General features: G+C 42.4%; 1 protein-coding gene and 1 long non-coding RNA gene across 3 annotated transcripts in view; one reads left to right on the forward strand and one right to left on the reverse strand.

Annotated features, from left to right (window-relative positions):
- STK32B (serine/threonine kinase 32B) overlaps window positions 1-2129 on the forward strand; it is a 176905-nt gene extending 174776 nt beyond the window's left edge. Inside the window, exon 13 of one of the 2 annotated variants that reach the window (XR_010304036.1) lies at window positions 981-1042. Coding sequence is in view for 1 of the 2 variants with exons in the window: in XM_064151481.1 (XP_064007551.1) it covers window positions 981-1119 (139 nt within the window). In the remaining variant the exon portion in view is untranslated. Of the gene's footprint in view, window positions 1-980 lie in introns of both variants that reach the window. The other variant, XM_064151481.1, reaches the window with a different exon arrangement.
- LOC135179547 (uncharacterized) lies at window positions 137-18353 on the reverse strand. The gene is made up of 3 exons (XR_010304037.1): window positions 17812-18353; window positions 13587-13677; window positions 137-411 (listed from the first exon to the last, which is right to left on the reverse strand). It is a non-coding gene; the product is annotated as an uncharacterized LOC135179547 (long non-coding RNA).
- Window positions 18354-23994: the final 5641 nt, after the last annotated feature.

Below are 23994 nucleotides of genomic sequence, written 5' to 3' on the forward strand. Positions count from 1 at the left end.
CTTCCAACCTGGTTGATTCTGTGATTCTATATCTTGCTCATAATCACAGTTACAACTTCTATAGTGTCTCTAATGCTAAATCTTGCTGCCTTTTAAGGGACTTCTATAGTGTCTCTAATGCTAAATCTTGGTGTCTTTTTAAGGAACACATCAACAATTGTTTCCCATTTTGAGAAAACAAATAGTCAAATAAAAAAATCATCCCAACCAGAAGCTATTCTTCTTTAAAAATAAAATTAGTCTCCACCTCATACCTTCTACTTGAATCTTTACATCATCCTTGAAAGTACTTACATTGTATCTTTGTGAAAACACTGAATATCACAGAAGTTGATACCAGCTTGAAGAGAAATGCTGAGAAGCTTGATGATGAAACAGTTGATGGGGACTGCAGGTGGCCGTTGATATTGTCTAGAAAATGATGCCAGAAAGAGATGATGTTAAGAGTTTTAAAATAACATAGAATTGTATTGTTCCCTGCAACCACCTAGGAAGCTTTGACAACAAATGAAGTAATAACAAAGTTACTACTGAACACACTTTATCTTGTGTGTTTTTCTCTTGTGTTGGTGGAGGTTACTGGTAATTTTGTAGTACAGCAGAAGGGAGCAGCTGCTTACTGCCCTCATGCACCCACTCAACATCTCTCATCAGCCTCCAGCTACCTGGAGGCTTTGTCCAGGTCAGTTCTGAGCAGAGGTGCCATGCCAGAGGAAGCCCTCATCCCTGCTGGCTATTTATAACAGGCTTTATTGGAAGCCTTTATGTGACCCAGCTGCACATATTTAGCAGGGAGCAATCACCAGTATTTAGGAGGAGTGGCAGCTACAAAGGTCAGGGAGTTAACAGAGATGGAATGATGTGGGAATCTGCTATATAGACTGGTGTAAGTAAGTAGCTATCCACAGGCCAAGCAGTGGCTGTCACTGGCACAGTTACCTGCACACAATATCTGTATCAATGATTTTAACCTTTGGCAGATTGAGAAGACAGCAGGATCAAAGTGGACACACTTCCAGCATGGACAGCAGAGCATCCCTTCAGAGCCATGAGAAACTCCAGGATGGACGTAACAACAATTTACTGGGACATGGGTGCACAAGAGGCTGCAGCAGCTAGTGAGCTACTGCCCCAGCAGGGTAAGGGAGGTCCTCTCTGTGCATGCCTTCCTCTTTGCCCCACGGATCCCAAGATATCTGACTCCTGTGAAAGCAGGGTGCCCAGCCAAGGACAAACCCACGGAGCACATCGACTGAGACTTTCCATACAAGACCCTGCTCTTCTGTTGACTCTGCCACTGGGAAAATGACCATCAGCAACAAAATGTGCTTTTATAAGTAAGTGTGACTTTTTCCTTTTCAAAATCCTGGAAGAAAACTTGAACCAACTAATTAGGCAGCCTCTTAAAGATTGCCATGTTTCTGGCTACTTGTAAGAGACAAAGTTCTGTTTGGACCAGCTTTTATCCTGAAGCCTTTATGTTACCCTCTCTGTCTCTGTTGATTATTAAAATGGACCAGTCTGGAATTTTGTGAAACTGCTGGACACAGCTGTTTCTGAGCACCTGCTGCTGAGTTTATACAAGATGTATATGATGTATATATGTGAATGTGGTGTCAAACAGGTCAAGCACTGAGCAATTTCATTTATATACCAGAAGCCCTTTGAAAAGTTGCAATGTGAATGTAATCAGATGGTTCCTTAACTTCATGCATTCTGCTATGTAGTGAAAGATGTGACCTCAGCCAAGTCTGTTTTGCTCGTGACTTTAGTGGATGCAGGATCAGGCCCATTAGTAGTGTGTGAGAACCACGACAAAGACCTTTTTAATTTTAGCACTAGGACGAGTCAGAGCTGAAAACCAGCTTAGTAAGGACAGCTAAAACCATTAAGAATTTGCTCAGACCCATAGTTAGGTGTTATAAGATGTGAAGAAGCTACATGTGTCTCTCTTTTCATTGACCTATTCTGGATGACAAACATCTTGGATAGAAAGTAACATATTTTATCCAAAGTACTGATGACATGAAGGCCTTTTTTTCTTAAACAGCAGCCACAATACCAAACATTTATGGCATTTTACAGTTTGTACATCCACATTTTGATAATAAATGCATGCTGGTTCTGTCCCACTGTGCTTTAATTTTTTTTTAAATGGGTTACCATCAGTAAGCAACTTTAATTTCAACTTTTCTAAACAAATATCTTAGGCTTTTGGAAGTGAAAAGCATTTAATTTGTAATAATCTATTTTTAACTGTATTGTTTCCATTCTACCTTTTACAAAACAAAGTTCTTTGTAATTGATTTTAAGAATTGGGTTTCACATGATATGTAATTTTTGTGTCACATATTTTTCATAAAATAAGGATTTTTACAGCTCCACGAAATAATATGGTGTTCCTATCAACAGCAGAGAAGTTTACAAATGTGCTAAGGTAAAGATTCTAAAGCTGTGATGAGCATGGCCTTGGACTACTTGTTTCTTTTGGGCACAGACTGGAATAATCAAAGAATCACAGAATGCTACTAGTTGGAAGGGACCTCAAAAGACTGAGTCCAACCTACCCTTGCCAGAGCAGCATCACCTCTGGCAGACCGCACAGGAACACATCCAGGTGGGTTTAGAATTCAGAGAAGGAGACTCCACAACCTCCTTGGGCAACCTGTTCCAGGGCTCTGCCACCTTCACAGCGAAAAAGTTTATCCTTGTGTTTAGGCAGAACTTCCTATGCTCCAGCTTGCACCTATTGTCCCTTGCCATTGAACATCACACAGCCTGGCTCCCTCCTCCTGACACTCATCCTTCACATCTTGATAAACATGAACGAGGTCACCCTTCAGTCTCTTCAGCTCCAAACTAAAGAGCCCTAGCTCCCTCAGCCTTTCCTCAGAAGTGCTGGACTCTTTCAAGCAGTTCCATGAATCTTAGAATCAACCAGGTTGGAAAAGACCTCCAAGATCATCCAGTCCAACCTAGCACCCAGCTCTGTCCAATCAACTAGACCATGGCACTAAGTGCCTCATCCAGTCTTTTCTTGAACACCTCCAGGGACGGTGACTCCACCACCTCCCTGGGCAGCCCATTCCAATGCCAATCACTCTCTCTGCCGACAACTTCCTCCTAACATTCAGCCTAGACCTGCCCTGGCACAACTTGAGACTGTCTCCTTGTTCTGTTGCTGGTTGCCCGGGAGAAGAGACCAACCCCCACCTGGCTACAGCCTCCCTTCAGGTCCTCCTTGAACTGAAGGGCTCAGAACTAGCTAATATAAATTAGAGCCACAGAGTTTTTGGAAGCACAGGCAGTAATATAGTAAGGTTTTCCATGTAAAATTTTCAACTGGAAAAGTCACTGGGAGAAAAAAGGCACATCTGCTCTTTTCCTATGAGTAGAGCTGATTTGAGCACCAAGAGTTACTGTGGGTGATCTTGTTCAACATCAATTACATAGGATGCAACTGTACTAGCACTTTAATTCAGGCTGGGAAGGCATTTTGAGGTTAATGTTGCAGTACACAAACCAGATCCAGTTTTGGATGAGCGCACCTAATGCCATCAGCCCAGCCTTGGGCCTGTAGACCATAGGAACAGATGAGAGAAAAATCTGAAATTAAACTTCCCCAAATGTCCTTGCTAATGCACACAAAGCCACTGATAAGCCTAAGATTACCAAATGAAAACTCTCTAGAACAAAAGGACCCACAGCCTTCAGCATGTACAAAGTTCATCAGCAACTGTACTGAAAATTGGAAGTGTTTCCTGCAGCTGGAATTTAATTAGCAGCAGGATTCTACCAAACATTTGCAGTCTGATCTGGCTGGTTGCTGAGTGTCTTTGGCAATGCTTTACTGAGCTTGGTTATTCGATGGATGGCATCGAATGTGTGCACAAAGCATTGTGCACAAATGCAAGCTCACCCAGACACTTCAATTTCACGCTTGTTGCCACATGAATATTTCTCAAACAACTCTCCTGCTTGCACAACAAAGAACTTGTGGCACCAGTCAGCTTTATCCAGAGCCCATAGCATTCTCACCAACTACCAGTTGCACTTTATGCTGCAGATGATGATGATCTTTGTCTAGTTGTTACACAGACGAGAGAATGCCCTCAGCTGTACTGCAGAGACCCAATATAGAATTGTCTGGGTTGGAAAAGGACCTTTAAGGGTCATCTGGCCGCCCACCACCACTACAATGAGCAGGGGCATCTTCAGCTAGATCAGGCTGATCAGAGCCCTGTCCAATATGATTTTGAATGTTTCCAAGGATGGAGCATCAACCACCTCTCTACACAACCTAGACCTTCAGTTCACCTTTCCTTTTGACCAATACAGCAATAAGGAACTGGACTGTGATAGAAGCCCCTGATAAAGGTGCGTACGAAGAGGAGATGGCATTCTGTATAGTGTTTTGCAAGGGCAGATACAGTCTGGGAACAAGCCTCAGAAGTGCTTGGTTGTCTGCCCTAGCTTCAGCCATAAGGAAAAAAAAAAAAAAAAGAGATTTGCAGCATTGTAGCCAGATTCAGGCTCAATAATTAAAGATTATGGTCCTAGGATATGCTGCACTTGCCCTGTCTTGATTGTCTCTTTTGGCAGATGGTTCTCCCTGTAGCTTTGCCACCATGGAATATAACATCAGTGTACACAGCCCACGTGTGGATATTTAGTCAGCTGATTCTTGTTTGTGATGGCACAGACAATTTGTGGAAACACAGTCTGATCTTTACGGAATAAAACCTGGAAACACTTCTCATTCAATCTTTATGTGCAAAAGGGGTGTAGAGGGCTGAGGAATTCCACAGAAATAAACTCTTGCAATGAATACTGCTTCACTTTCTAGCAGAAATTTGAAAAGAGGGAAGGCAGCATAAACAAGACAGGAGGTTTTAAAGATATACTCTGTGCAGAAGAGAAAAACAAAGTGGGCCAGCCATAAAAGCATGAGAAACAACTTGGGACTCATTTGTTCTATACACCCTTATTACCTTGCAAAAGCTGCCAGTGATCTTAACTCCCAAAGTCTCATCTTGCTTCCCCAAGTCATTTCAAGAGTAAAATATTTTTTCTCATTTCTGTTCCAGAAAAAAAGGGAAGGAAGTTTAACACAGCTGGAAATGCAGTTGGCTGAAACATCATTTTACTGCAGTGCCACTTGCTCTGCAGTGTTTCAGTCCTGAATACACATTCCCACAGCATCACTCCACAGTACACTCTGACAGATTCACCTTCTGTTCAGTTTGCTCCCTCTATTTTGTGTATTAAATATTGGCACCATACTGTAAATGTTTAATACCAACTGTCATAAGACATAAATGTCTCCTTTCAGCTGCAATTTTGACCAAAAATGATTAATTAAATATTTCCAGAAGTATTTCCTATAGATTCAGGGGGTGAGAGAGACCTTGGCACACTACTCAAAATGGCATCAAAGTACACAACAGAGGAAATAGCAGGCAACAATCCATCCATTGTACTCAGGTGGTTTCCGCTTGCAGAAATGTGTGATCACAATCCCAAACTGATTTCTGACAGTTTAAACCTAAATGTTGGTGTATTGGGATGTACTGAGGAACTGTGGTTGGCTGGATAAGATCAGAAGCAAACTCCTGTTTTCCAGCTGGGTAGCTATGCCAACACTTCTGCTATGAAAGAAGCTTAAGGGTTGGACAGGTACAGTTTTGGTGGGTATTGGAAGGTAAGGAGATAGTCAAAGTGCATTTAATTACAAGACCACAGGTATTTTCTTGAACCTTAACTTCTCTAGTACCTGGCTTAAAAGGAGAGCTGGAACAAACCCCTGTCCTGCAAATAATCCCCATTAGTTCTCTATCTGGCTCAGATTTCACCGATGGCTCAGTAAGTTCATTTATGCAGGCTCTGAATAAGAGGCGAATAAAGGCAAGACTGGTGCTGGGCTGCTCAGACTCCGCCATCTTCTACAGCAAAAGGAACAACTTGCAGCAGTCTCTGGACCCTAATTAGGGGTCAGATAGGAAAAGAAATTGTTTTTTCCTACACACCAGTTGAAGTTCAGTTCCTTGGCACATGATGATGTGGCCACTTCTGAATGAGGAACAAGTTAAAGCTACCTATAAAGATCCTTCTGGTGCCACAAAAAAACTCCACCAGATTGGCATGATTTTAAAAGAAGACCGCAGTTCTTCTGGAGATCATGTTAGTAGCTAAAGAAAGAATTTCTTAGGCATACTTTCCTTAGCCATGTTAGCTTCCTTTGGAGTAGTTACCTCTGTTGATCTGCATTTTATGACTGGGCCAACATCTCTCTGGCCAGGAGGGAAAAAGGTTCAGGGATTGTTAACATTTGTTTAGCAATGTAAATTTGCTGCTTATAACTGTTTGTGAGAGAGCACACAGTACACTCAGGGCGATAATGACTGGTGTCAGCTGTGCTCTATACATCAATGAACTTGGCTCAAAGTCATAAACTCCAGGTTTTGTGGTCAGTTTTAATTGGGAAGGAGGAATGTACCTACTCAATTAAACCATTTTTTACAAAATAGCCAAAGAGTCCTCATAAACCCTCCCAGAGACTCAACACCATAACACGGGGCAGAAAGCTTTGTTCGATGTTTGGGGTTGTCTTCAGGCCTGCTATAAACAGTAGAATAAGCATATCACAGCCTCCCTAGCTTTCAGCTTTTTCTCTGCTAAGATTTCACCAGAAGCACTGCATCCAGCTCTGCAGCCCTCAACACAGACGGGACAGGGACCTGATGGAACAGGTCCAGAGGAGGGTCACAATGATGATCAGGGAGCTGGAGCACTTCTGCTATGAGGACTGGCTGAGGGTGTTCAGCTTGGAGAAAGAAGTCTCTGGGGAGACTTAAGAGCAGCCTTCCAGTACCTGAAAGGAGCATTTAAGAAGGCTGGAGAGGGACTGTTTCTAAAGGCCTCTGGTAATAGTGACAAGGGGCAATGGTTTGGAATTAGAGAAGAGCAGATTTAGATTGATTGTTTAGAACAAATTCTGCACCATGCGGGTGTTGAGCACTGCAACAGGTTGCCCAGGGAGGTAGTTGAGGTCCTGCCCCTGGAGATGCTCACTCAAGATCAGACTTGACAAGGGTTTAGGCAAACCAATCTAGTGGAGGCTGTCTCTGCTGACTGCAGGGGATTGGACTACATGACCTTCAGAGGTCCCTTCTAACCCAAACCATTCTATGTTTCAATACCTATTAAAAGAAGTACATCTGAGACCAATCCTAAATGCAAGTTCTTCTGAAGTAAATGCCCAAGATAACAGAATGATCTAAATATCAATGCCCTTTGAACAGAATTAGGTGGAGTCATAGACACTTTCATGGACAAAAACATGTTGGAACTAGAGCACTGGAGATCTTTCTGCATCTTATCTTTTCACTGTTTTGATGTGTGCAATCTTACATCCCTGGAACTTTCCAACAGTGATTATTTTGTACTTGAAAAATCCCTCTTGGAAGAGTACTACAGAATTTAATTAGTGGTTATAACTTTTCTACACAATTCTGTAGTGAGGATAATATTCTCCAGTCAACATGCTAAGATATTGAGGCAATTTCAGTGTCATTAATTAGTAATGAGAGAATGTACTAAGTCTTGAGCCCTATCATGATAAACACTATATCCATTCATTGAGGTAGGCCAGACACTACAGCAAGGAATTCACAGTTGGAATTAGCTGTATAAGATGTAACTTGAAGCCAGAGATAAACTGGAGAAAGTGTCCAGGGAAGTAGGTAATGGTGAAATCGCTTTATTAAATGTAATGAGCAACCATGTAATGTGGATTTATGGATGAAAGGTCTCTACAATTGCAGAATCAAACCAGAGAGAGATGTGGAGAGTTGGAATGAAGACATATGTGAAGAGAGTGAGAGCTGTCATCACAAGATCACGGGATGGTGGGGTTGGAAGGGACCCAAAGAGCTCATCAAGTCCAACCCCCCTGCCAGAGCAGTACCACAGAATCTAGCACAGATCACACAGGAACACATCCAGACAAGCCTTGAAAGTCTCCAGAGAAGGAGATCCCACAACCTCTCTGGGGAGCCTGTTCCAGTGCTCTGGGACCCTTACAGTAAAGAAGTTTCCCCTTGTGTTGCGGTGGAACCTCCTGTGCTACAGCTTACGCCCATTAGTCCTTGTCCTATCCCAGGGAGCAGTGCCTGTCCCCCCACTCCTGCCACCCAGCCCTCAGATATTTATAAACGTCTATTAAATCCCCTCTCAGTCTTCTCCTCTCCAGACTAAGAAGCCCCATAGCTGTGATTTTGGTATTGACTTGCTTCTGCACTCCCTTGAAAGAACCAGATAAACATGGTCAGCTTACAACTCTTCAACTAGGGGTGGAAGAAAAGCTATGAAAGAAAACAAGAAAACTGTTCTAGAGAGGGCTGTAAAGAAGGGCACAATCCATGCAGTACACTCAACAGAAAATTTAAAAAGAACCCTCTAAATCCAGGCTGTTCAAGATCCACATCTACATTCCTTGTTCTCAAGATCAGCTACAGGACAAAAAAAAAAATCATTGCTCTCTAATCAGTATTCCTATGAAAGTGTTCAAACTGTAATTCAGGATCCTGAAAGGCTGGAACACTTTTCAGTTCCGTCCTGAAAAGAGAATGAATTCCATTCCAGTGTCAGCTTTGACACATCTCAGGCAGGCTTTTTTTCCCTGTTGGTTGGAAGAAAATTATTTGCTCCAAGAAGTCTTAACGTCTGCATGTTTTGGGGTTTTGTCTTTGACTGTATTGTTTCTTTTTTTAAGTTATCATTTTCAGGAAAGTCCAATCGTTTTGTGAAAGCACACTGAAAACCTTTTCTCTCTTGGTTTTACAACACAGGAGAAATCAAGCTTGCTTCTAAACTTACATTATTCAAAACACAACTGCATGGAGCATTTGGCATAGGGTGTGGGCGAGAGGGGAAATATTTGCTTAACACAAATGCAACTGGCAAAAAGCTCTTCCAGGCCTCTCCTAGAGAATTTTATTTTGCCAAACTGACAACAGTGCCTACCACGGGAGCAGATGTGGCACATAAAGCTAGGGAAATTCATTCCATTTGCTGCAAAACCAAACTGGCAATTCAACACCAGTCAGCCAGCCTGAAAGGTAGTTCATCACCAACAAAACGTAGAGGAAAGAGGGGAACGTGCAGCAGGCCAGAAGTAAGGAGCACTATGTCCCTTGTGCTTTAATCAAGAAATCATGTTACCTGAAAAGGCCTCTTTGATTTAAAGGATGCAAGAGAAGCTACCTAGTGCTATTATAGATCCACTTCCATTGGAAGATCAAAGCAGCAACATGAAAGCAAGTGCCAGCTGAAGTGTTTTCATCCCATTTCAAGTAAAAGCTGCTGAACAGAAATCTATCAAAATGTTTTCTCCTGACATGTTGACAGCAATTATCGTGACTGATGTTACCTTTAAATAGCCCTCACTGCCTGCTAGAGGAGTGCAGAAGGAGATCTCTCCCCTACAGTCATGATAAAGGCCACTAATAAAAACCACATCTTTGGCTTATGATTAAACACAAACAGAAATTTGGGCAAACATTACTGATATTAAGAAGCAGGCTTTGGTTTCTTGCTCATCCTTTTGTATTTTTCCATAGTTCGTTTATTTTTCTAACTTTAACCAGTGATTAATATTCAATCCAAGTCTGGTATATGACTGCAAACATATTTAACACAGTTTTAGCTTTCTGCATTTTTCCCTTTCTGAGAATAGAGCAAAATACAGTTCTCTATCTTCACTTGCCTTTAAAGAACCTGCCTTCATACCTAACACCTTCCTCACCTGATGTCCCCACTTCACTGCAAGTTAGTGCAAAGAAACCATTAAAGCTCACATTCTGGGCTTCTCTGCAAAGGCACAGCCCAAACACACTTGGCACCTGAGCCACACTCTCAAAACAATAGGGCAAAGTCAAATCCAAGTGCCCTACAGCTTCAGCCAGAAGCAGCTCTCACAATCTCAGTTTATCCTATTCCTCTGGCAGATTCTGCACCCAGTTAAAACCAAGTTACCACCAGCAGCCTGGGCAGAAGGGACACAAGTCACAAAGTTCCTGATCCTTTCTCTTGTTATCACAGTGTGTTGTATAAAATTCAGTAAAATGCCAAGAAACCTAAAACCAAAATGGGGTGTATCAAAAAGTGTCTTTAGTGTGCGATTCACTCAATGCTGCTGAGTTGTTTCAGCTTAAACATGAGAACTGGACCAGTACCCATGGAAAAGAAGGAGCAAAGGCAGTGGTGATGAAGCAGAACTGAAAGATCTGGGCAGAAGAGCCAAATCAATGAAAAGAGAGAGAAACCAAGAAAGGAGGCTACAGTCTGAGATTACACACAGAGACTGGACTGGAGATTAGGGTTGGGACTCAGACAAGAAATGGACAAGAACAGCAGCTCAGGACTGCTGCCAAACCTTGGGCAGGGAGAGGCAACACAGACCTATGAGCCCAGGCATAAGTAAGTGAAAAGATGAGAAGCACAAGAAGCAAGGACAGGGAGACCCGAGATGAAAGAGGGCAAGGCAAAGCAGAACAGAAGAATTGATGCTCAGTGGGTTGTATTTCCCTTCAGAGACCACATTTCTCACTGTCACTCTGGTGTCAGAAAACACTGCAAACCCTCCAGCAAAGCTCATCTCATCCCTCTCCAGTTCCCATGGAGAAATAAAAGGAAATAAGGGGAAATGCAGGGACTGAGACCAGAGGCTGTGTAACTGAATCAGTACAGCAAGACATGCTGGGGAGACATGAGCATGAACAAGGCACTGTATAACTAGAGCTCACCAGCTCCCAGAAAGGTGGTTTAAAAAAAAACCACTCCATTTTGGGAGCAGAAGGTACATTAGTCACTTCAAAACCACTGAAGCACTTGCAGCAGGGACTTTTGGTGCCTCCAAATAATGGAGAGCACAAAAGCTGACAGCTATGGACTGCCAGGACTCAGGGAGGCAGAGAACAGGCTGGCAGAAAAGTATCTCCTCAGCATTTCATAGAAACAAAGATATTCCCCTGGAATCTCACAGATTTCTACAAATCTTCATTATCTGACAGAACATGCTCTCTTGAAAAACCTCTAGCAGCTCAAAACAAAAAGGGAGTCCTGGTTTTCTGGCTTTTTGACAGCTCTAGTGATTTACAGACAGAAATATCAGTAAGAGATGCTTACAGAAAAACAGGGGAAAGTTCAAGAGTGCCAGAAAGGGGAAATTCAGCCCAAGAGCCCACAAAAACCATACTGAAAGCCCAAAGCCTATTAGAGACTCAGTGGAGAAGTTCTGACTTTCTGTTTGGATTTCTGTTTTACAAAACGCAGCAGTATCGTTCAGAAAGGTTTTGTCTCTTCTACAGAGGAGTGTTTAATGGCCAGCAATTACAGTCTGTGCTTCTATTATTCAAGTAATGAGAAAAGCAGCACCCCAGATTCATAGCACCTAACATTTTTCAGATCCTCAGGAGGATTTAAATGGCAGCGGGATGATAAATTCCTTTGCCATTGTCAGCATCCTCTTGTCTCATTTGCTTATCCACAGTGGGGCTTCAGCAAGAGGCCTCTCAAATGTACCCCCAGAGAAGACAATGGCCTTCCCTTTAATGCTGGAGTAGGCTGTCCACAGGCAGAGGAGAGCACTGAACAAGTGTTTCCACCCACTTTGTGAGAGTTGGCCCATCACTGTGTGGGCAGAAGAACCTCAGAAGAAAGATTTTGAAAGGAAAGGTCTCACCTGCACGGTAGAAAAACCTGCCCTGGTGTACTGGTAGTCCAGTGCTACAGACCTTCAATTAAACACATGCCCCTGGGACTCTGAGGTCTGCAAGAAGCCTAAGGAAGCTGCTCATTGCTCAGCTTACAAACTGTGAATGGGTTACTCCAGAAATCCCAGGGGTTCATACCAGTTTTGAACACAAAGAGTAGAGAACAGGGGCTTGCTCATCTTTGATTATACCTTCTGTGAAGGCTGAGTGTTTCCAGGCTTTCTTTTATTTGTTTAGGTTCATGCATTATTTCAGCAGTCAGCACTAGGTCTCAAAAAAAACCCAGCAGAACCCCCTTACAAAAACTAGAAATTCCCAGACTGTAAATGCCATGGGACTTTGGTGCACTGCAAGAGAAAAACATTCCTGATCGTTAAAAGGCGCTGGTGGAAAATGGAAGCTGCAGGCAAGAGCAGAGCAATGGGTCTCTCCCCGGGCAGATGATGCAGGCACAAAACTACCCTCACAAAAGCAAGCAAACATACTGTGCAATAAGGCACAACAGTCCTGTGTCTCATGGAAATGAACAGTTGATAGATAGTGATTTGGAACAATTTTCCTGTGAGTAATCAGCAGCCACTTCACCATATGGCTGGGATGTTGCTGTACCTCCTGCTGAGGGAGAAGGGAGCAGGCACCCTGGAAATGCAAACAAGCACTGTGCTGACTGATGCTTTGGGCTCTAAGTAAAGCAGTGGTGAGGGATTTTTCAGTCTCCCATGTTTTTAATCAATGTCTAGATTCAGCAGGAAGGGAAGGGAAAGAAATCTCAATTTTCCAATCTACTTTCATGGTGATCTTGTGAGCTTTAACAGGTAACTATTCATAGGCTTTTAAGAACATCCATGCTTAAGATTAACTTCCTGTGGTCTTGCCTATTGTGCAAGTATTCAGCACCTGTCACCTTCTACTTTTGATTCCTTTTTCTGAAGGGCTATTGCACCTCTTTATCTTGCTTGATTATAGAGTTTTATCAAAGCTGAGACATTCACATGGACAGTAAACCACCAGAAGGCAAGGCTCCTGAGCCCTGCCAGTGCCCCTGTGGACACTGAAAGGTAAACACGACCTGACAGTTTTAACATCTCATTTACAATTCTGACTTGCACTTCGGAAGCAAGCATTAAAGATCTTTGAACACAACATGGTAACTTCTAGCAGGAGGCCCACAGCAAGCACACAAACACGTCTAGCAACACAAAGCAGAGTCTGCACACGAATGATTACACAACAGGGAACAGCTGAGGGCAGGAATAAAACCAAAGCCCTACACCCACAGGTGCAGAAATCATCTATTCCTTCGACACACACAACAGCACTATGTGAAACGAGGTGTGGGAGCCTGCCTCCATTTTACCTCTTTCAGCAGTTCGGTGGTTAGAGCTTGCTCTCCCGAGGCATGAAAACGCCCGAGGGAAGAGCTGAACTTACTAATGGAGTGCTAGTTAACAAAAGGTAAGCCACGGCTGCTCTTCAGGCCATGGTTTGCAAACAAAACAGGAGATGGCCCTTTAAAAACAAACAATTGAACACGCAGGGGGCACAGCCCAGGAGGGTAAGAAAACCAAAGCTAGAGGAGATACAGATTTCAGAGCTCCCCCTCTCCCATGTGGTCCTCACAAGCACAGATGCTGGCTGGGCTGTAGAAGACTTTTCTGAGTCTGTGCTTCCCCATGCTGCCCAGGGAACTGAGGAGAACGCCCCTACAAAGGCAGGCAGCTCAGAGCCGACCACTGATGGGTCATTCTGACTGACACCACGCCACAAGCCAGCTACAATACCCCTGGAAATGAGTAAGGAGAGAGTACTAACCTGGAGATCTGGCAGAGAAGAGGAAGCCCTCGCAGAACTCGCTTGCAGGAGCACAAAGTCCTTCAATGCTTCGGGTCCAACTGACGACTGCCTAACAGGTAACAAACACAGGAGTCTTTGTTAACAGAGTCTCCTATTTGATCAGCTCACAGAAATAGATTCCACCTGTGAACTTCAGCTGCATGTAATTCGCAATCAGCTACTTCTCACAGGTGGAGAGGCTTTTCCATTTTATCAGCACTTACAACCCTCCTATAGCATTCTTGTAACTAGGCATTACATTTTGTTTATGTTTCATAACAGCTAGTAGATAGGGAAAATACTGATGCATTGATTGGGCATGAGACCCAAGAAGAAGAACCAAGGAAATATGACCTCTGGGCTAGATTGTTCCAGAGGTGAATTCTCTCAGAGGATGTAATTATATTTGTTAGTGCTTCCTGAAGCTTCTACAAAGACCTCTTGGAAGAGTAGGCATTCAGTTATCACATTTAGAATCATAGAATCAGCCAGGCTGGAAGAGATCTCCAAGATTATCCAGTCCTACCTATCACCCAGCCCTAGCCAATCAACTAGACCATGGCACTAAGTGCCTCATCCAGTCTTTTCTTGAACACCTTCAGGGATGGTGACTCTACCACCTCCCTGAGCAGCCCATTCCAATGGCAAATCACTCTCTCTGTGAAGAAATTCATCCTAGCATCCAGTTCTTGAAATTTAAATAAGTGTGCCATAATAATAATAATCATCCTTACAGGTTTTGCTGGAATTATTTCTGTATTCATATCTTTTCTCCCAAGCATCAAAATTCAAAATCTTTTTCTCACTATAAATAGAAATGATAAGCTGGGGGTGAAAACAAGCTACAGAAATCTGCAGCAGCCTATAGCAGATATAATGGTCCTGAATTAAATCTTTGCATTTTGGAGACAATTCTAAGTATGCCACTGCTCAGGAAAGTTTCTAGAAGAACACTGGCAGGTCTAGAAATCACATTTTCTCAGGAAAAAAAAAAAGTTAGATTATCTTTTTAAATGTAGACTTTTCACAGTTCTCAGTTCTTTTTGACAAAGAGAACCCTTGGGTTTTGTCTTTTGGAAAGATGAAGATCAAACTGAGGCAGCATTCACTAGGGTTTGGGGGTTGCTTTTGTGGAGTGTTTCAAAATTCAAGACAAAAAGTAATTGAAATAGAAGAATAACCTATAGAATGTAAACTATGGTTACAAAATTTTCATGCTAGTTCCACTCTGTAATCTCAACAGCTACAAAAATCCATCTCTTTTGAAATTATTTTAAGTATTTATCACACTGAGCTTCAGTTGCTTGGTTTATTGCTTAGCAGTGCTAGCAATGGTCCACAGGTTCTATAAGCACCTACACTTTGGAAAAAAATAGGCTCATTTGCTGCATTTCACTCCTTCAAGCTCCTTCTCAGCTAGCTGATTACTGTAATAACTTGGCCCCACGTTACAGCAAATTTGCCCTGAGGCTAGTCCTATTAAATTACAATTTCAGGAGCTGTGTTATACAACAGCCTACAACAAACACGGGGGAAAGCTCTGGTATTAAATCGAGTCATCAGCTAAACAATTTATTTAGAGTGTGCATGGGAGCAGCACAACAGCACTTCAAGAGTCAAGTTCACAGAATCAACCAGGTTAGAAGAGACCTCCAAGATCATCCAGGCCAACCTAGCACCCAGCCCTAGCCAATCAATTAGACCATGGCACTAAGTGCCTCATCCAGTCACTTCTTGAACACCTCCAGGGACAGTGACTCCACCACCTCCCTGGGCAGCCCATTCCAATGGCAAATCATTCTTTTTTATTTTGTTGTTTTTTTTTCTTTTATTCTGCCAAAGAAAACTAGAATGTAATGAAAGAAGGTTAGAAATGGTGTTATCCCCCAAGGCCTTGTTTTGCTTATTTATACCCCAAAAGCTGGTAGTCACATTGTCTTCTGTACTCTATAAAATATCTGCTAGGTGCCACCCAAATCTGCCACATGGGTGACCTTAGCTGGATGAACACAGCCTCAGCCCAAGCTGACCCAACAGAAGAAGTAATTCCTGTTATCACCACATTAAGTATAAAGAGGGGAACATAGAGGACACCAACATTTGCATTTGGGGGCCTATGCATCTGTGACTTCTTCACTGTTCACATCTGATTCTTTGAGAACGGCTTGCTGCATTTCAGCACATTTCACCACTCCATTTTGGTCATGACCTATCTTATGAGTGCCTTAGAACATGAGAAAAAAAATTAGTTTTTAGTTGTAAAAGAAATAAGAAAAATCTGGATTGTTCAGCTCAGCAGCTAAGCCTATGTGGAATAAAGAGAAAAATTATCTTTCTAAGAGTCAGGCTTACTGCCTATGTCAAAGCTAAATGACATTTTACAGCTAAGAGGAGTCAGAGATTTGGGGACCTGCAAGAAATAAAGAATAATGAAAATGACCAGGGGGTTGGAGCACCTCTGCTATAATGACAGGCTGACAGGAAGGCTCCAGGGAGATCTAATAGCAGCCTTTCAGTACCTGAAGGGAGGCTACAAGAAGGATGGAGAATGTTTACAAAGGCCTGCAGTGATAGGATGATGGGCAGTGGCTTCAAACTAGAGAAGAGTAGATTTAGACTGGATGTTAGGAACAGGTTCTTTACTACGAGGGTAGTGGAATACTGGAACAGGTTGCCCAGGGAGCTGGTTGGAGCCCTATCCCTGAAGATACTCAAGGCGAGGCTTGACAGGGTTCTGAGCAGCCTGATCTAGTTAAGGATGTCCCTGCTGACTGCAGGGAGGTTGGACTGGATGACCTGTGGAGGTCCCTTCCAACCCAGACCATTCCATGATTCTATGATTTTGGGACAGAAACAAAAAATATGGACCTAGAAACCAGTCCAGGGATCCATATTTTGAAATAAGCCTAAACTCATTAAATTTGCCACATAATGAAATGACCTCAAATACTGAAATGAACTTCCTGATATCATAGATTTTTTTTTTAACAGCTTAGTCTAAAACATTTATTTGCTCTGTTTGAGGCTTTTATGCAGTTGAGTAATTTAGCAGTAAATATCTGTTGTGGGTTGCATGATTAATGGCCAAAGATTTCAGTGCTCATTCACTATGAGACCGAAAGGACAGAACTTTGTTTCACTTGCTGCAGTGGCTATGGCTGCGTTACAGAAATACTGAGGTTGGCATCTCTCCAAAAACAGAAGCAGCAGTGAGGAACCAGCACTTCAGACTGCCTGAAAAATGTGTTTTGCTAAGATAACTCATGAACAAACTCTGAATTCTCTAAATTGAACGAAAAGCCTCACAATGTCATTAGGAAATCCTGAATCAGTCTGTGTTTCACTATCCAATTACAGGCCATGGCTGTGTCTATTATATTTCAGAAGACAGCAATTCTTGGTAATTGATTTTTTTTCATTAGGGGCACTTTGGTTCAGGATTCACTCTGCCTGGATTTTAGCACAATCAACCAGTAGGCAGCCAAAACCAGAGTTCAGGTTGAATTATTTCTGTCCTACTCTTCCACTTGTTTGCAAATCCACAACTAGTATAAGCTACACTCTCAGTACCACTTGACAGCAAGAACTTCTCTGCTGAGTTCTGAGCTCTCTTTCTGCGACTGCTGTTGCTGCTAGCAATTTCTGAGTGTTCTTCATGACTCTTTTAGCAATCATCCTTGCTCATATCCCATATCATTTGCCTTCCCTGGACCAGAATCCAATTTTTAAAAGCAATTCAGGAAAATATTTGTGCTGTTATTTCCTTAAAAAAAACCCAACAACTAAATATAAACACAATCAGAAGTTACTCAACTGAATCAGGGAAAAAAATATACAAAAATAAATTCATGTGTTGGGGGGGGGAAATTAACTGATGTGAGATGATATTTTCCAAAGTTAATATTGTTTTATAATGCTGCTATTCAGAACTCTCACAACCCCTGACCACTAATTTTAATAGTATGTCAGTTCTTATACAGTCATGGAAACATTCTAGGGATAATATCTAGATCTAGTAATAACCAGCAAAATAGATCAACATTAACTGAACTGGAAGAGAAGATTCCCGTGGCCAAATGCTGCTTGCGGTCAGTAGGCTGCTTGCCCAGTAGCTGGGCTTAAGCTCTTTCTGCTCTATGGCAGAAGGCAGTAGAGAATTACAAAGAGGCATTTAAGCATTTACTCACTGATTATTATTACCCACTTGCAGGGGCAAGCCACAGTCCAGACAGTGCCCAGATGCTTTCAGGGGACTCTGTCTTGTTGGACATTGAGGCTTGAATCTTCCCAGCTTCTGGGAACAGGATGCAGACAATCTCTGACCTTGTCTCCTGGCTTCTTCTGAACAATCTGTATAAGTCCAGGAATTCTAAGCAGAACCTTCAGGTGCAGAGGCAGATGTGGTGCAGTCTCAGCATGATGTCATGCTGGCCACACAGGCTGATCGCATGCAGGCATCCAGGGTCTGCTCCTGGTAGCTGATGGCAGTGGAGTTTAGCAGGCAGCACTAAGGCAGTGTGCAATAGCAGCAGGGCTGGGCACAGCAGGGAGAGCACAGCAAAGAGCAGGGCAGCAAAGCAGGGAAGCAAAAGCAGGTTATTCACCTGTGTATCTCCTTTTATCAATGTGGGCTGAGATTAATTGCCCTTTGGACACAGAATAGCCAATCAGGATGGCAGTTAGCCAAACCTTATCATATTAAGCAAAGCCACAGGCTCACTTTTCCCTAATTTGGGAAAAGCACAGGCCTGGCACTAGGCAGGCACAAGCTAAGTGTGTGTGCCTTACCACAGGACCCTGGACAGGCCAGACTCAGTGGCTCCAGGTTCTTTTGTGTCTGTTTCCCACACTTGCCTCTGGTGGAGCAGAAAAACATGCCTAGGCAAGGCAAGTCATGTATAAGCCTATTTTGGGCCTATCAGGCCTACCACAACATCATGGTAATGGTGTAGGCTATTTGGGGAGACACTTTAAAAATGCCATTTAATTCAGTATTCTTGGGAGGAAAAAAAAAAAGAGAAAGTCAACTGAAAAAATAGATTTGAGAAGTCACCTTTCTCTGCTGTTTATGAAATCAAAGGTTAAAATAAGCATGAGGAGACAAATACTGCATGATATTCCTTGGTCACATAAAAAACTCAATTTTACATGCTCTGTTGCCACAGCAAACAAATTATTAGAGGGTTATTTAGCACTGGAGGAAAAGAGGAATAAACTTAGGATGCAGTGGTGGCAAAATACAGTATCTTACCCTACCAGATCTACTTCAGGAGAAGAAAATAACGAAGAGATATTGTCAATGCTTTAGATCCCCACTGGTCTATTATTCTGGAAACTACACTTTCCAACTGATTGCAGTAAATACATGACAGGTGCTAACATATTGTAATAATACATCATCTTAGAGGTGTAGGTGAGTGAGTGAATTCTCACAAGTGAAAAAAAAGAGGGAAGATAATGAAAAAGAGGGAGAAAGTGGTGCAGAGGTTAAAGTACTGAGCTGTTAACCTGTTCCCAGCTCTGTCTCTGATAAAGGTCTGGTCTGACCTTTATCAAACAGATTTGTCACCATCTGTCCTGGGTGCTAGACCAGAAACTGAATGCCTCAGCTCTCTCCTCCATACAAGAGAGATGATCCTACCTTGGAGAGCAGTTGTGATGATGCATTGTGAGAGGTTTAGATGCTGTGGTGATAAGCACTGGCCCAAATCAAGCTATGGCAAGATAAAACTTGGACTGTCAGTCACCAAACTGTCAGGGTTTTTTTTCATTTCTCTCCCTGACGATGTTATTCAGGAATACTCTTTGTGATGTCAGCTGGCAAGGGATGCCAAATATGCTGCAGTGTTTCATAAAGCTATTAAAAGAATGCAAATAATTTGTCCCCTGACTTGCAAAAACTGCAAGTCTCATGCCTGTCTCTGCACAGGCACATTCTGACTCTATGAAAACACTTCAGAACTATAAAAGAAAGGCCTGCATTCATTCTGCATCTTCTCAAGGCAAAAACAAGCCCAGGCCCTCTATCAGCTGGAATGCACTGTGTTGATTTTGATAGAGCAAACAGGTCCAGACAGAGCCATAAATGTGTACAAGCACTAACCAAGGTTCAGAGGAAGGAATGCAGACACCTTGATAGAAGCACCATAGCAACAACCTCCATTACATTTTTTTAACCATATGTTAAAGACATAAAGGAGAGGGAAAGTGTTAAAGCATCTGAAAAGTAGAAGACAAAGTGAAATTCAGTTGAAAAATGCTGTTTACCTTTTTCCCTTCACTTGTACAGAGGAATTCTGTTAAATGAATAATACATTTACTTGTCAGTCATTTCAACAGCATCGAAGTATTTTAGCTGTCTCTTTGGGGAAAAGAGAAACTAGACTTGAACTACAATTGTTGCTGCTGTTTGAGGCTTTCTGGGTTTGCTTTTGTTGTTTGTTTTCCTTGCTTTCTGAAAGGCAGAATAGAAGCAGACAAAAGAACAACAGGGATACCATTTGTTGTCCAGATCTGGTATAACTCAAATGAGGAGAGCACTGCACAGAGAACTGTGTCAGTGCCTCTCTGGTTGTGCTCTTGCTAGGTACCTGGGCTTTTTCTTCTTTACTTGTCTCTCATTTCCTTTTTTTCTCCCTTTTCCTTCCTTCTGTCTCATACCCATCTTTCCTTCCTTCCTTTCTTTCTTCCTTCCTTCCTTCCAAATGCCTGCCTTCCCTTCCTGCCTCCCCTCCCTCCTGTTTGCCTGCCTTCTTGCCTTCCCTCTGTCCCCTTTTGTGATCTTTGTGCAAACAAATCACAATTTTACTCAAGAAATAAACAACCAGAACAGCTATTTTCCAATCAACTACAATCACCAGTCAGGATTGCAGTCATTTAAATATCATTATTTCATGCTATTAATAACACCAACATTTCAAACAAAATATGAGTAACCCCAGACCATGTAAGCAGCAGCTGAACCCGGTGCTTGCTCCTGGCTCCAAGCTCACTCTGTGAGACCAGGAAATTTTTTGGTATTTGAGAACTCCCACCTGAAACAGAGCTTCAGGAGGGCTGTATCCAGACACATCTTTCATCCTCTGCATGCTGCTTGCAGCCCTTCCTGATGAGTCTTTCCATCCTCATGAGTGGTATTATATTCAGCTAACCTCACGACACGTGAACAGGTTTGTAGTCACTGGAAAGAGATTCACAACCCATCCTCTCTTTCTGCACACACATTTCACTGAAACAGTAATGGTAAAATTGGCTTGCTAGCCCTTCATTTCATACCAACTTCTTGCAATCACCTTGTTTTAAAGTGATTAGCTTCACAATGGCACAGAAAATAAAGTACTTCTGAAATGCCTGGCATTCCTCAGGAATAACTGGAAAGATGTCAGTAATAAAAGTGTTCTTTTTAATGACCAGCCTGCATTATCTGAAGTGAAAGAGTTTCAGTCCTTCATTCAAATGGTGGCTTGCTCAAGAAGTACTTTTCTTACTGCTTTCTTTTTCATTTACCTGCTCTCTCAAAACAAATATAGGAGCAATGGAAGTCATGTGAAGGCCATATTACTGAAATGCAAATTGCATCTTAAAAGAATAAAAGTCACTCTAAATGAGGCACAGGAAGTGCAAATTGCACTTTGGATGTACATGCCCACAGGAAATTATCAGACTGGTATTTCTCATTCCACCCTGCAAGGCTGCTCACTATTACCTGCCACTCTGAACATAAAGAAGCAGTTAGATTAATTCAGCTTAACTGTGGTAGGAATCAAATGAAATGAAAATCCCCTTGACAATGGGATGGATTAATAGAGCAGAAATGGATCTCAGGTCTAAGAAATTGTATCCAGTTGCAATACAGAAATTATGCACAGATGTATTTACTGCTCATGCTTAGACATTTTTGCTGAACAAGAGCAATTAAAAACCAAAACTCCACAAACCACACAACAGAGCAGGAACTTATGGATTATCAACAGAATCTCAAGGGGTATCAATTAGGGATACATCTGTTAATATCACTGGCTCAAGCTCCAGATGAAATTTTCACAGATCTCTACTATAACATCAGTTTTTGGTAAAAGACATATTCAGACTTACCTTGCTGCTTATTTAATTCAGGCCTCAGAAGAACTAAAAAAAACCCCAAACAAATAATTTTTTTTGTCTTGGGATTAATGGAAAGCTATGACCAACACTTTTAATTTCTGTAACACAGCTGCATGATGCACAAGTTGTTGCTCACAGCAGCAGCAGTTCCTGGGCACAATGGCATCACCTTTAACAACAAAAATGAGCAGATTTCTTAGGTCACCAATGCAGCTGTGCACTGCCAGGCAAATACATCTATCTCAAAGAAAGTCTTTTAGGCTCCATAGATATATTAAAGGAGCCTCAAGATTTGCTGGTATTTTGATTCACACAATCTATTGAGAGAAAACCAAGACTCCCACAGATCAGCAAATCACAGCTGAGCACAGGAGCATCCTGAAAGTATTGGTCTCATAATATCCTTTGGTCTCAGATACAGGACCCATATCTAACTACCCCAGGGACATAGCCCCAGTCCTTGCTCACAGAAGTTTGAAGTTTTCCCAGTTCCTCCTCTTTTCTACTTTCATGTTCTGTGCTTCTCTACTTTCACTTAGTAACAAAGCACTGAGAGCTATTTGAAACACACCCTGTACTGCCTGTGGTAGGTGTTAAATGACCGGTCCCAGGGTAGTGCTGTACCCATCTCTCAGTTATGGGGAAAAGCCTCAACACTCAGCTTCAACTGGACACTGTGACATAGGTAGTCAAAATAAAGCCAAACCAATTGCAGTGCACTCTGACAGCCAGAATGCTCGCAGGGCTTTGTGCCACACTGAACTACTTTCTGGTCTGATACAACCCTGAATCATAGCATGCAGGGGTTGTAGTAACCAAACCCTGGCATCTTTTTTCATGTTAGTATCACCACATTTAAAGAATTATTCACCTGGGTTAAAACCAGAGGAGCCAGGAAGATGCCCAGTCTATATATTCTACTTTATTCTATAGAAGAGAATTCTATTATATTCTATAATAGAATCATTAGGGTTGGAAAAGACCTCTAAGATCATTGAGTCCAACCATCAACATCATACCACAACAGCCATTAAATCATGTCCCAGAGCACCATCTCCACATTTCTTGCAACAAAATGGGCCATCACGGCATTGATGATCTCCAGAGGTCAGGTCAGTTCCAACTCCTACCATACTCTGATTCAATGATCACATACTCTTTAGGACAAAGGTATAGAATCATAGTACTATTGAACTGTTTTGTTTGGAAAAGACCTTTAAGATTATTGAGTCCAACCTGAGTACTAAGTCTGCTGCTAAACTAAGTATGGCAGCCTTTGTCTAGAACTTGTCTCTCCGTAGGTATAAGCTGAAGATGTGAGTTGACATCTTGCACACCTACGTCTGCACCACTTAAACCAGCACAGCAGTGAAACATTTTGGCACAGGGCAGAGAGGGAACTGAGTGAGCAGACATGATGTTTGGTGCTGTGGAAGTCCTGCTGTCTGTTTCAGGAAGCCAGGGCTGTTGATGAAAGGGAGTGTAATTATTGGCACTAGCTTATATTAGTATAAGAGCATAAAAAGTTAACATTCCCCAGAAGAAATAAAGGTGTTAAAATACTATCTGGTATTTACTCAGCTGCTGAAGGAAGCAGCATGATTTTCCCAGGTTCAAATAAAGCAAACAAGCATTGTGCAGAGCTGACCTTATTAAAGAGACATTGTCACTTGAAAAATTAATCTGAAAACTAAACTGCTCTAGCAATAGGTGAAGATATCTCTGCTCTCCTGAGACCCCACCTGGAGTACCGCATCCAGTTCTAGTGCTACCATCATAGGAAGGACATGGAGCTGCTGGAGTAGGTCCAGAGGAGGCCACAAAGATGACCAGGGGCTGAAGCACCTCTCCTATGAGGACAGACTGAGAAAGTTGGGGCTCTTCAGCCTGGAGATGAGAGGGAGACTTTAGAGCAGTCTTCCAGTACCTGAATGCTGTGGAGGGACTGTTTACAAGGAATTGTAGTGATAGGAGCAGAGGAAATGGATTGAGGCTTGAGGAGGGCAGATTTAGACTGGATGTTAGAAAGAAATGCTTGACAGCGAGGGTGGCGAGACGCTGGAACAGGCTGCTAACACCTACGGCACACACAGAACTGCACACACAACAACTGGCCCTCCTGTGTCCTCTCCATGACTCAAAGCTGAACGTAAGTCAGCTCCTCACTGAAGTGGCCTATGACTTAAGTAGAACTTCTTTCATAATGCACAAGAGATATCAAGACCTGGACATTTATTTGGGTATGTATTTCATGACATGAAACTGACTCATAGTAAGGAATGAC

This window comes from Pogoniulus pusillus, chromosome 11, assembly GCF_015220805.1.
Source record: "Pogoniulus pusillus isolate bPogPus1 chromosome 11, bPogPus1.pri, whole genome shotgun sequence".
NCBI lineage: Eukaryota > Metazoa > Chordata > Aves > Piciformes > Lybiidae > Pogoniulus > Pogoniulus pusillus.